The sequence below is a fragment of the Bufo gargarizans genome, chromosome 4, assembly GCF_014858855.1.
Source record: "Bufo gargarizans isolate SCDJY-AF-19 chromosome 4, ASM1485885v1, whole genome shotgun sequence".
NCBI classification, from domain to species: domain Eukaryota; kingdom Metazoa; phylum Chordata; class Amphibia; order Anura; family Bufonidae; genus Bufo; species Bufo gargarizans.
Window position 1 is genome coordinate 300,859,812 of NC_058083.1, and position 12,247 is coordinate 300,872,058.

The 12,247-nt window shown below is 41.6% G+C and overlaps 1 protein-coding gene across 1 annotated transcript in view; it reads right to left on the reverse strand.

Annotated features, from left to right (window-relative positions):
* MAN1A1 (mannosidase alpha class 1A member 1) overlaps positions 1-12,247 on the reverse strand; it is a 185,764-nt gene that overhangs the window by 22,347 nt on the left and 151,170 nt on the right. The window contains exon 8 of the mRNA XM_044291436.1: positions 7,657-7,772. Coding sequence (XP_044147371.1) covers positions 7,657-7,772 — 116 coding nt within the window. The remainder of the gene's footprint in view (positions 1-7,656; positions 7,773-12,247) is intronic.

Below are 12,247 nucleotides of genomic sequence, written 5' to 3' on the forward strand. Positions count from 1 at the left end.
CAGTGACGCCGTGCGCTCCTGCTCTCAGGAGGGATCCAGGCCGCGGTTCCACGGCCCGCACACGGCTGTGAAACACGGCCGTGTGCATGGGGCCTTACAGTGGGAACCCTCAAAAAGTGACCCCGTTTTGGAAACTACACCCTTCAAAGAATATATTAAAGAGGGTACTGAGCACTTTGACCCGCTAAGTGTTTTACGGAATTTGGAAACACTTGGCTGTGAAATTGAAAAGTTTCATTTCTTCCATTTTATTGCTTTAGCCCCACTTTTTTTTTATTTTCACAAGGGGCAACAGGAAAAAAAAATACACCCATAAAATAATTTGTTACCCATTTTCTCTTGAATACGGCAACACCCCATATGAGGTGGTAAACTGCTGTGGGGGCATATTTTGATGGATTGGTTTATGGGCGCCATTGGTTTTTATTTTTTGAGTGATCGTCTTATGTGGGGGCTCATTTTTTGCAAGAGGAGGTGAAATTTTCATTGATACCATTTTAGGGAACATAAGACTTTTTGATCGATTTATTTTTTACAGTATTCACTTGATGGGGTATATCATGTGATTTTTATAGAGCAGGTTGTTATGGACATGGCGATACCCAATGTGTCTATTATTTTTATAAAGTTTTACACAGTAAATTTCAATTTTGAACAGGATAAAATCTTGTTTTTGAGTTGCCATCTTCTGAGAGATTTTTTCTGGCGATTGTCTTAGGTAGGGTCTAATTTTTTGCGGGATGAGATGGTTTAATTGGTACCATTTTGGGGTACATACGCCTTTTTGATTGCTTGTTTTTATACTTTTTCGTGAGGGAAGGAAGAAAAACTGCTGTTGTGGAAGAGTTTTTTTTTATTTATTTTTTTACTGCGTTCACCTGACAGGGTGGATCATGTGATATTTTTATAGAGACGGTCGATACGGATGCGGCGATTCCCAATATGTATACTTTTCTTTTTTTCCTATTTTTTTTAATTACTTAATTATGGGAAAAGAACGCTTTTTTTTTTTTTTTTTTACTTGAAAGTTATTTTATTATGCAAAACTTTTTTTTCCCACAACTTTTGGGGGGTCAGATCACCTCTCCAATGCATTACAATACATCTGTATTATAATGCATTGGCTGTAAGTGTTTTACACAGTGTAATACACTTACAGCCTTCCTGCGTGTGAGATCCAGGGGGCTGGATCTTACAGGCTAACAGGGAAGGCTGCCACGATGCCTAAGGAAGGCATCAGGCTGCCTTCCCAGCCATCGGGTCCCCGTCAACACAGCACGGGGACCCGATGGGGAGGGAGCTACCTTCCTCAACACACCGTGCGGTCAGCGCTGACCACGGCATAGTGAGGGTTAATGAGCCGGCATGTGTGTTTTCACAGATGCTGGTGCATACAGTAGGGGGTCCGGCTAACGGAAACAGCCGGTCCCCTGCAGCTGATCGGGCGAACGCAGCTCCTGCACCTGCCCGATCAGCGTCTCATAGTACTACGGCGCTGGTTGGGAAAGGGTTAAGGAGAAACATATCTACTTACAGAGCATCAGTGAAAATTTGTTAGAAAAGTTGTGGGAAGAGATCAGTAGAAAACCTTTATGTGTAATAACTAAGCTCCAAATAGATGTACAGCACTGATCTAAGCCGATAATGAAGCTTTCAAACATTCTGGAGGCGCACAATACTTTGTCACCCCTTTACAGCCGCACAAATGTTTTGGTTTATTGGTAAATCGATAAGCAATGCAGTGAACACATTGCACAAACCCATGGAAAAAGGGACAATTCTAACAATGCTGGAAGCCACAATGTCGCCAAGCAAAGTCTTATACACCACAAATCCTATATCTGTAAGCACAAGTGCCCCTGTACAGAATTCCAATGATCAAGAAATATTACTGCCCGGTGGATATCCCCTTTAAAATGCCTTTTCTTTCATTTTCTTTGTGTAGCAGGATTTTAAATAAAAAGTCTATTAGATTAAAAGGAAGTTGTACCTATAAAAGAACACTCCAGGTAAAATAGATGTGTTGTGTAGTGTCCTCTGTAAACCTGTACATGACATATTGATTTAAAGGTGGTGTCCCACAAAAAATATTCTACAGTTTTCAAACCAGCACCTGGATCTGAATACTTTTGTAATTGCATGTAATTAAAAATGTAGAATAACTAGTGAGTTATTTGATAACATTTATCTGTATAGAGCCCCCTGCTCCTTGCTTTTTTTATTTCTCTGACCTGCTCACTGAGATGGCTGCACATGCTCAGTTTAATCCTTCAACTACCTCCTGATCTGTGATAGTGGGAGCATAGACACGCCTCCTGAGCAGTGATAGGGAGAGCACAGACACGCCCCCTTAGCTGCAGCAGAAAAGACACTCCCCTTGAGCTGTCAGCTTGATATAAATCAGAGCAATGACTGTGGAGATCTCTGGATCCTTGTGAGGTAAAGGGCTGGTTCTAGCTTTGCTAGAAAGAGGTTGTCGGATTTTCATTTTTTACATTAGTTATGGGATAACCCCTTTAAGCCCCTGACTTCTGCACCGCCTCTGCACTATGCATAATGCAATACATCTGTTATGGGTAGGTTCTGAACTGCAGCAGGAAACTCCTGCACTCTTTTCCGGCAGAGGCAAAAACTACAATTACCACCGGATCCTCATTCACTATAACTGTATCAGATAAGGTTTTTTAGTGGCTTTCCCGTTGGATCCCATTATAATGAAATGGGATCTCGCACTGCCCGGCTATGCCCGATACAGTAACTCCAGTAGTCTGCAACTCTGCCGGAACAGACTACTGGAGATCTCTGCAGCAGACAAGAACCTACCCTTACCTGGTGTGTTCCTTTACCTCCAACTGTTCCTTAACAGCAAGGTGATGGAGTTCCTCGGCCAGCAGGCAAAGAAACCGTGAAATCTATCACAATAGGTTTAACCCATGGTCATCCCTTGTCTGTCAGAGCTATTTTCAAGATGGAAGTCCCAATTGGGGGACCTATTACCTCCCTATATCCCAGAAGGGCATGTCTGCAGAGTAGAGTACATACTCTTTAAAGGGGTTCTCCAAGAATTAAGAAAATTAAAATTGGATTCTTATCCTGAATACAGCAGATAAGATCTTCAGCTGAATCTCTGTGGAAGTAGAGTTCATGAGGAGACATGAAGTACAGAGAGGAGGGTGGGGTGTGGATTATGAGCAGTCTGTCCTGTCCATCGGCTCTGTACTTCATGTCTCCTCATGAACTCCATTCCTACAGAGATTCAGCTGTATTCATAATCCCTGACAAGCAGAGCAGAGAAGAGGCTGTGGCAACTCTGTAGCTCAGTGTTGTGAAGGAACTTGCCCTCCTATGTGACTATGATAGGTTTTGTGTGTATTAATAGGACGGTAGCCATTTTATTTCTCCTAATGATTGTTTCCTAGACAAAACGAATCATAACTAATGAAAGGTATTTGGGAATATATTTATAATAAATATTTAAGTATTTTCATTTTCTTAATTCTGGGAGAACCCCATTAACCTGTCAAATCATGCTGCTTACCATAATGGAGCAGAATTACTAATCCTGTCTAAAATGTAGAAGTGTAAACTTAGGCTGTCTCTGCTGGACATTTTTGTCTAATTTTATATCACCTAATACTTGGCTTAGTTTGTAACAGAATTTTGTGCCCAAATATGCAAGAAGCCATAAATGTGTATATAGAGGCCAATATCTTTTTTGGTGGAACTATCGATTATATAGAGGGCAATTTGACAAAGTAAAGATCGTAGGTAGCAAGACTTGGACCAATAAAATGAGCTAAATTTGACAATGCAGTTAAAAATTTCTTAAAACATCTATTTATGTAAAAACTTTACTATACTTATTATGGAATAATCCTCATACAGTTTTGGACTGGATTCCCAAGAGCCCACCAGTAAAATTTATTCTGGTGATCCAATGTACAGCTGCATGCATGCAAATATTACCTGCCCCCACGGCGGCAGACAGCAGCAAGATGCTACAATATGACCGAATATGGGGGTCTCTGCAAGAACTTAAAAAGGTCGGTCATAGGGGAAAGAGGATACTGGCTGTCCTGTCTCTGTACCTAGAGGCCATTTTAACCTCCGGATGCGTCTATTATAATAATAAATAGGGATGAGCGAATCGACTCCGGATGAAACATCTGAAGTCAATTCGCATAAAACTTTGTTCTAATACTGTTCAGAGCAGGAGCTCCGTACAGTATTAGAATGTATTGGCTCCGATGAGTCAAAGTTATTGCTTGGAACCGAACCAGAGTTTGGGAAATGTTTTTTTTTACAGCACAAATTAAATTAAAGTTATTGCGCAAAGTCTCATCGCAGCCAATACATTCTAATACTGTACGGAGCTCCTGCTCCGTACAGTATTAGAACGAAGTTTTATGTGAATCGACTTCAGATGTTTCATCCGAAGTCGAATCGCTCGTCCCTAATAATAAACCGAGCAGTTTGTTAAGCAATCCTCCCAGTTTATTATATTGATATAGTTTGGTTGAAAAGCTGTGCTAGGGAATTGGGGGCCCACCAAGGGATTCATCTTTTTCCCTGTGGGCCAGCCAGAGCCTGTCTTCATATATACATAAAACTAACAATCAAGCTGTAAACCAGCAGAAACTAAAGGGTGTATTAGACAGCCTGATAACTGCAAGTGATTGTCAGGAGGGTAGCGTTCCCTCCCAGCAGTCGCCACTTAGCTAGCAGAGGACACCGCTGCAATTACATGCAGCGATGTTCTCCGTAGCATGGGAAGGAGCGATCGCTATGCCATGGCTCCTCTCCATGCAGGACAGCAGTGTGCAGGCGGCAGATTGCTATTACACAGCACGATCTGCCGCAGGCAAATCCAGATCTTTCACAATGCTGAAATAATTGCCTGATGAATGAGCGTTTGCTTGTTCATTGTGCAATCAGACGCAGTATTACACTGCAAGATGATCGCTAATGAGTGTTAGCAATTTATGGGGTTATATATACCTTTAAGACAGCACTTTTTGAGAGTCAACTTTTAGAAGAGAGAAGACCCGAGTTCACAACCACAACAATGCTATCTAAAAGTGCCTTCAGCGTTATCTGCAAAGCATTGAGCTGGATTCATCTGAGAGGACTACTTCAGTGCCTTATCTATTTCAGAAACTGATTTAGAGGTATCTATTTTAAAGTCAGTCAAGCGAATAAGCTAATCACAGGTCGCAAATATAGTTTCACAGAAGACTGAGTGAATAAAGGTTAAATCACAGAACAAAACTAAACGTCTGCTCAAAATACTGAACTACCGGTATATTTCAAGTTTAAAAAAAAAAAACTACTGACTGCAATGACAAGTAGCTCATTGATGTCTGCTGAGGCGATCATAAAGCAGTATGAGAACTGCACACAGAAATATTATATTTTCAGCTGGTTCAATAAGGTTTCAATATGGCTCCCTGAATCAACATTAATCCATATTAAAATGTAAAATCAACCATAAAAAGGGGGAAGCAATAGAAAAAAAAAAATATATGCCTTAAAATAATCTGGAGTCGGCCTATTAAAAAAAATAAACCACCTCTTGACCGCATGTTTCATTGTATAAGGCCTCATGCACACAGCCGTGCCTGCAAAGAGCAGGTCTACAATATACGGGCACCAGCCATGTACACACCGTATCACTGATGCAGGCCCATTCGCTTGAATGTGTCCGCAATTGGGGAGACGCATTGTGGAGCAGAGGCATGAATCGGAAGCCGAAGGAAGCACTATGGAGTGCTTCGGTGGGTTCTCTGTCCGTGCCCCCGCACCACAAAAAAGGTAGCGGAACATCGGATGTGGATCCTTTTCAAGTGAATGGGTCCACATCGGCAGAAAGCAGCCAGACTGTCGTCGGTGCCCGTGCATTGTGGACTGCAATTTGTGGTCCGCAGCATGGGCAAGGCCGGCACACGGTCGGGTGCATGAGGCGCAACACTGACTAATTGATTAAAAAGGGACCACCACCGAGTCACCTACATTCTCCATAACAATAATTAAGCACAAAATAATGGAATACGCCAAGTCAGTCAGTATTTAGTGGTGCAAATTTTGACAAAAAAAACTACAAAAACACGAAACGTCGCCTCACTGTGCCACTGTGGCCCAATAAATAATCTTTAATTGTACTACTGGAGTTGCTGTCAGTTTTCGTCTGTATACAAGGGTAAGCAGTGAATTCCCTGGACCAAGCACCCTCTCTTTTTGGTGTGAATTGGTGCTGCCATACGTTTTCTTTATATATATATATTATATATATATAAAAAATATCACAACCTCTCTCTCTGCACATGTGAATACTGAGTTAGTTCCCACTCTTTTGCTAAATTAACTCTTCAGGCTCAGTCTAGTTTCAAGACTAGCAACACATTTTTGACTAAATTAAAATCTAGACTTCAGAACAATCATACTGATGTTTTAAACCACTCCCAAAACACAGATCTGTGGCTGACAGCAGCAGATTCTCCCTCATGATTTCTGCAGGTACATTGAAGGGTATGTGAATGCCGCAGCCACCCCTTGAGTTTACAGAAGGTGAAGGAGTGTTTTATTGATGCGTCTATTGGCTCCTATGGAAAAGATACATATTTTTCAAATTTATTTTCAGACTTTTTCGCTTCACTATAGCCAAGATGCCTATATACAGGATCTTTTTTCTCTCCTTAAGGGTCCATTCACACGTCCGTTTTTTCTTTCCTGATCTGTTCCGTTTTTTGCGGAACAGATCAGGACCAGATCTGGACCCATTCATTTTCAATGGGTCCTGGAAAAAATCGGACAGCACAATGTGTGCTGTCAGTTTCCGTTGTTCCGTTCCGCATGTCCGTTTAAATATAAAACATGTCCTATTCTTGTCCGCAAAATTCGGATCCTGGTACAATACAAAGTCAATGGATCCGCAAAAAACGGAAGACATTCGGATGTCATTCCGTATGTCATCCGTTTTATGCGGAATCCGTTCCTGGAAACACAACAATTTTATTTATTTATTTATTTTTTTCAAAGAAATCCAAACAACTTTATTTGATTATTGAACTTTATACATGTTTCCGTTTTGTGCGGATCCGCAAAAAACGGATGACATACGGAAACATTTTCAGGAACAACGGATCCGCAAAAAACGGACCGAAAATCGGGATATAGGAAAATACTGACGTGTGAATGTAGCCTAATAGTGGCAAGTGGTTAAACAATTGAGAAACAGACAGTTTGTATGCAGTAATTCCCATGTAGATCACTTTGCAGATATTTATGGTTACTTAAAGGGAATTGGTCACCAGGATCTTGGACTCTAAAGAGTTATTTTTTGATTTTATTTCCCACAGCCCTTTGTTCCCCCGGTGTCAGCATTCAAAGCTGCACTGAAATACACTGTTGGGACTGCATTATATTACAACAGTACAGTGGTCCAGACTATTTCAGTGCAGCTTTGACCCTTGGGATGTGGGGGGCAGTAGGTGAAAAAAAAATAGTGATCTGGATTCCTTATCTGCACTACTAATGTATAATAAAGATCCCCTTAATTAAAGCCAACGTCACTCCATGCTGTTACACAAAAAACATATAGTAAGCACCAAACAATTAAAAACTCTGGGTTTTCCTTGAAAGGATTTGAGTTTCATTTACCTGAACGGCACTGTAATATAACGTCTTGGCGTCCTCATCAGTCTTGTCGGACATGAGCCATGCCTTCAGCAAATACTCATAGAAACTATCTCCTAGTCCTCCTACAGATACATGGTCTAAAAGACAAAACACAGATATAAATAGCAGCCATTTTTTAAAAACATACCATATTTCCAGTACTTGTCATCACAGACATGAGGGAGGCCCATCATCATTCTAAGACCTCCATACTTAAAGGGGCATGCCATGATTTAACACTTCTGTAGGAGCAACACTGCAGTAACCGGCTCGGTCCATATCACAATGAAAGGAGCTGGGGGGGTTTGGGGTGTCCATACCAAACCCCCTCCCCCCCCCTTAAATTGACATTGACCATAGATCATCTATTGTTAAATCCTGGAAACCATTTTACATTTCCCCATGCTGATAAAGAAATACATTTTACAAGTTGAAAAAAATATTGTAATTCAAGTTGGCCATTTCAGAAGAATATTTTAGTACAGTGCATGCTGTGGCAGAATGGTCACTGCGTCCAAGGTAAGCAAAATGGTGGCAGTCATGCGATTTTGGCCTCATGCATATGCCTGTTCAGTTTTTTGTAGTCCGCAAACCGCGGATCTGCAAAAAACGGGAGCCGCCCGTGTGCCTTAAGCAATTTGTAGCCCATTGTGGAAATGCCTATTCTTGTCTGTTATATGTTATATGCAGGGCCACGGAACGGAGCAACGGATGCCGACAGTACACGGAGTGCTGTCCGCATCTTTTGCGGCCTCATTGAAATGAATAGGTCCGCATCCGAGCCGCGACCCAAACAACGGCCGTGTGCATGAGGCCTTACTTGCATGACCAATTACTTTGCCATCTAGGGTTACTGTATCCTTTTCTGTGCAGGTGCTGAATCGGTTGCGGTCTATCGCCAGCACTGATTCCATCTCACCTCCATACTGTATATCTGTATTATAGGTGGTTGTCTTCCCCTATCGATACTTCATTCTGGGACTGTATATGCGCTCTTATTTCAGACCTATTGAGGATCTCTTCCCATAAGACATTGGCAGTTTCCCTTTTGGGACTCCAGGCTTAACCAATGCTAAAGTAAAACTAAGGCTACTTTCACACTGGTGTTTCTGGGTCCGCTTGTGAGATCTGTTTCAGGGGTCTCACAAGCGGCCCAAAACGGATCAGTTCAGCCCCAATGCATTCTGAATGGATAAGGATCTGTTCAGAATGCATCAGTTTGGCTGCGTTTGGTCTCCGTTTTTTAGACGGTCACTAAAACGCAACTTGCAGCCGTTTTGGTGACCATCTGACGATGCGGAGCCAAACTGATCCGTCCTGACTTACAATGTAAGTCAATGGGGACGGATCTGTTTTTCACTGACAATATGGTGCAATTGAAAACGGATCAGTCCCCCATTGACTTTCAATTTAAGTCAAGACGGATCCATTTTGACTTACTTTTTTTTTAATGAATAATGCAAACGGTTCAGTTATGAATGGACACAAGCGTTTGCATAATCGTTGCGGATCCGTCTGTGCAGATACAAGACGGATCCACACCGAACGCAGGTGTGAAAGTAGCCTTAAGTACATTTTGTTGTCAGCAAAGAGTGGTACTGTTTTTAAGTGGCAATGTGTCGCCTTTAGCTTTTAAGCTGTCATTGACAGGATTAGCTGTATTGTCACATATGAACGAATGGAGGCTATCTGATCTGATTCCTCTGAAGCTCTTCAGAAGCCCTGGCTTACCTCCTCCAACTCGCCAGACTTTCAATACGGTTTTAATCTGTAGTATGATTATTTCTATTCACCCTTATATTTACTGCCATTTTTTTTTTACTAAATGTCTTTTCAGTTTCTTAGGGATACCAAGTTAAGACAGTGCTCTTGATAGGCTGCCTGTGATTTTATTGAAGCAATGTATTAAATATTTTGTATATGTATTTTATTAGCTCATGTTCACGCATTTTATTGCCTTTTTGTTTCTTCTATTTTGTCGCTACTTTTTTCCCACCTCTCATTTCTTTCATTTATTTTTTCTAGTCCCTTGGCAAGGGAATAGTTTTATTGTATTTTTTGTACTTGTTGTTCCTGCTTGAAACCCAATACATACTCTTGGAAACATAAAGAGAACTGATCAGCATTCCTAACATGTCTAAATACTTGACTCCCATAAAATAATTTTTAGTTTTTAGAACTGTACACAATGCTGTTCCTTTGTTATTCCATCTAAAAACATAAATAAATTGACATCTGTGTGCTACCAGTATGGGGTGGGTCCCTACACACACTACACAGTATGATATAGTCAGAAATGAGTGGCAGCCCGCCCCACCTCTTGACAAGAACAATGTTGATGTCCACTGATCCAAGTACCATACCATATTCATAAGTTTCAAGGAGAAATAACCGAGGAACAACATAATGCAAAGTTAGGAGGAAACAAATGTTCCAAAATTATTTCATATGGAATAAAAGTATTTACCAGATAGGTGAAAGAGCATGTTTAGGTGTTCTCCTAGAATACACTATGACGTGACCTCCTATCAGCATAAAATGGAGATCATAGAGAGGGATATTCCATCTGGTAGCCTTCTCTTAAGTTAGCCCTACACCTTAGATATATAATGGCAGAACATCTAATATGTATGGTGGGCCTCCCAACATTCCCATGGCTAAAAATGTCAGGGGAGTAAAAAAAATAATAATGGGCAAATTAGATTTCAACTGCACAATCCATTTGTACTTTGAGTTAAGGCACAGTCAGGAATCTGGCAGCAGCTTCTGCCCGCTCTTCCTTCTTGAGAACAAATGCTCGCTTGGCCAAGCAGGCATCTGTATGAGGGGTTTGGGAGTGATAACTGTCTACCAACAGTTATCTTATGTGAATGGCTGGCCGTAGTCTCTGGGGCAGAGGAAAGCAGTTGTCGCTCTGCAGGAATAGACTGACCATTTATGTAATGTTACATGGTGTGGCTGCTCGCTTTCTGCAACAGAATCACCCTGTCTGGGATTTCACGAGTCAGACCTATGGCAATCAGCAGAAAACTGGAGTGGCTGTGACTTGAAAAGTAGTGAGGTTTTTTAGACAACGTTGTAATGGATGGCGACACCACCAAAGAGTGGAAGATCCAGAGATGCTGGTGGGCATCTGCTGATACTAGTTGGGATGCCGGAATTGTGTTACTAAAAAAATATATAAGGCACAAACTTCTTTGCATTGAAAGAAAAGTCACATAAACATATGCTTAACTTCTTCTGAGCAGACTTTGAAATGAAGGTTACCCATTGCGTGGTTCCTAATATACATCCACCCACCATTTGGGATTAGCTGGATGAGAGCCTCATGAATGCAGAGCTTGCTTTCACTTACAATGTGCTCTCCAGGATATACGGTAAATGTGTTTTTAAACCACCCACACTGTGGTGAATATTATCAGCCATCTACAAACGCATGCGGGAAAATTGTGTTCACCTGACAGGAGGTAGAATCAAGTATTCAAATGACACGAGAACAGTTCAGAACACAAATTACAAGGAATATACTGAAGCTTGAAGAAACTTCATGTCTGTGACCCAGAACAGTTTCCTTGGTGACTGCATACACTTGGACATGAGTGCCTAGTGTGCAGGCACCAGACATATTATGGAGCCTCAGGTGTTAGGTCACCATGTAAAACATATGCCAATCCAAAAACACTTATTCTAGATGAGGAGACAGGAGAAAGCCTCGTAACTTGTTAGAGGAACAAAGAATCTTTATTGGTCCCCTAGTTACTGGTCACAAGGCAGAAACATTTCTGCTGAGGCAATTACTATTATAGATGTAGTTAAGAGAGACAACGAGTGCATAAAAGGCACAAAAGTTTGCTTTGTTAACGGCTGTGTACTTTTTATCCCCCTGTATTCTTCTGCTTTGTGTGACTCATTATCTAGGAGCACGTACAGCCAGAGTGGCTTCACAATGTCTTGTTACTGTGTGAGATCATCATTCACGGCAAGCAGGATTTACAGGCTGGGAATCAAATGTTCTTTTCCTACCAAATACCACCACTGGCCAAGTCAGGACATTTTAGAAACAATAAAATACGGTAGTTTATTCAAAACCCTCTACCACAAGGCAGATATTTTTGCAATTGCATAAAATCTATTTAAGTTTATACGCAAATCTATGTGACGTCATTTAGTTGCTAGCCTGGTGTTGACCGCAAGTGGAAAGTTTCTGACCCAGGTGTCAATTGTCAAAGTTATGTCATCCTGGGTGTACACCAGGGATGCCCAACCTGCAACCCTCCAGCTGTTGCAAAACGACAACTCCCAGCATGCCTGGACAGCGTACAGCTTTCAGGGCATGCTGGGAGTTGTAGTTTCGCAACAGCTGGAGGGCCGCAGGTTGAGCATCCCTGGTGTACACAATAACAGCAAATCCATAAGTGGAGGCTACACAAACCATCCCATTCAGATGTATGAAGTGGACTTTTCAGTTGCAGAAATATGTGCAACAAATCTGCAGTGTGCAAACTTTCCCTAAGGCCTCCTGCACACATTGCGAAATACCGCAGTGTAGTACTGTACCTGCAAAGTGTATGAG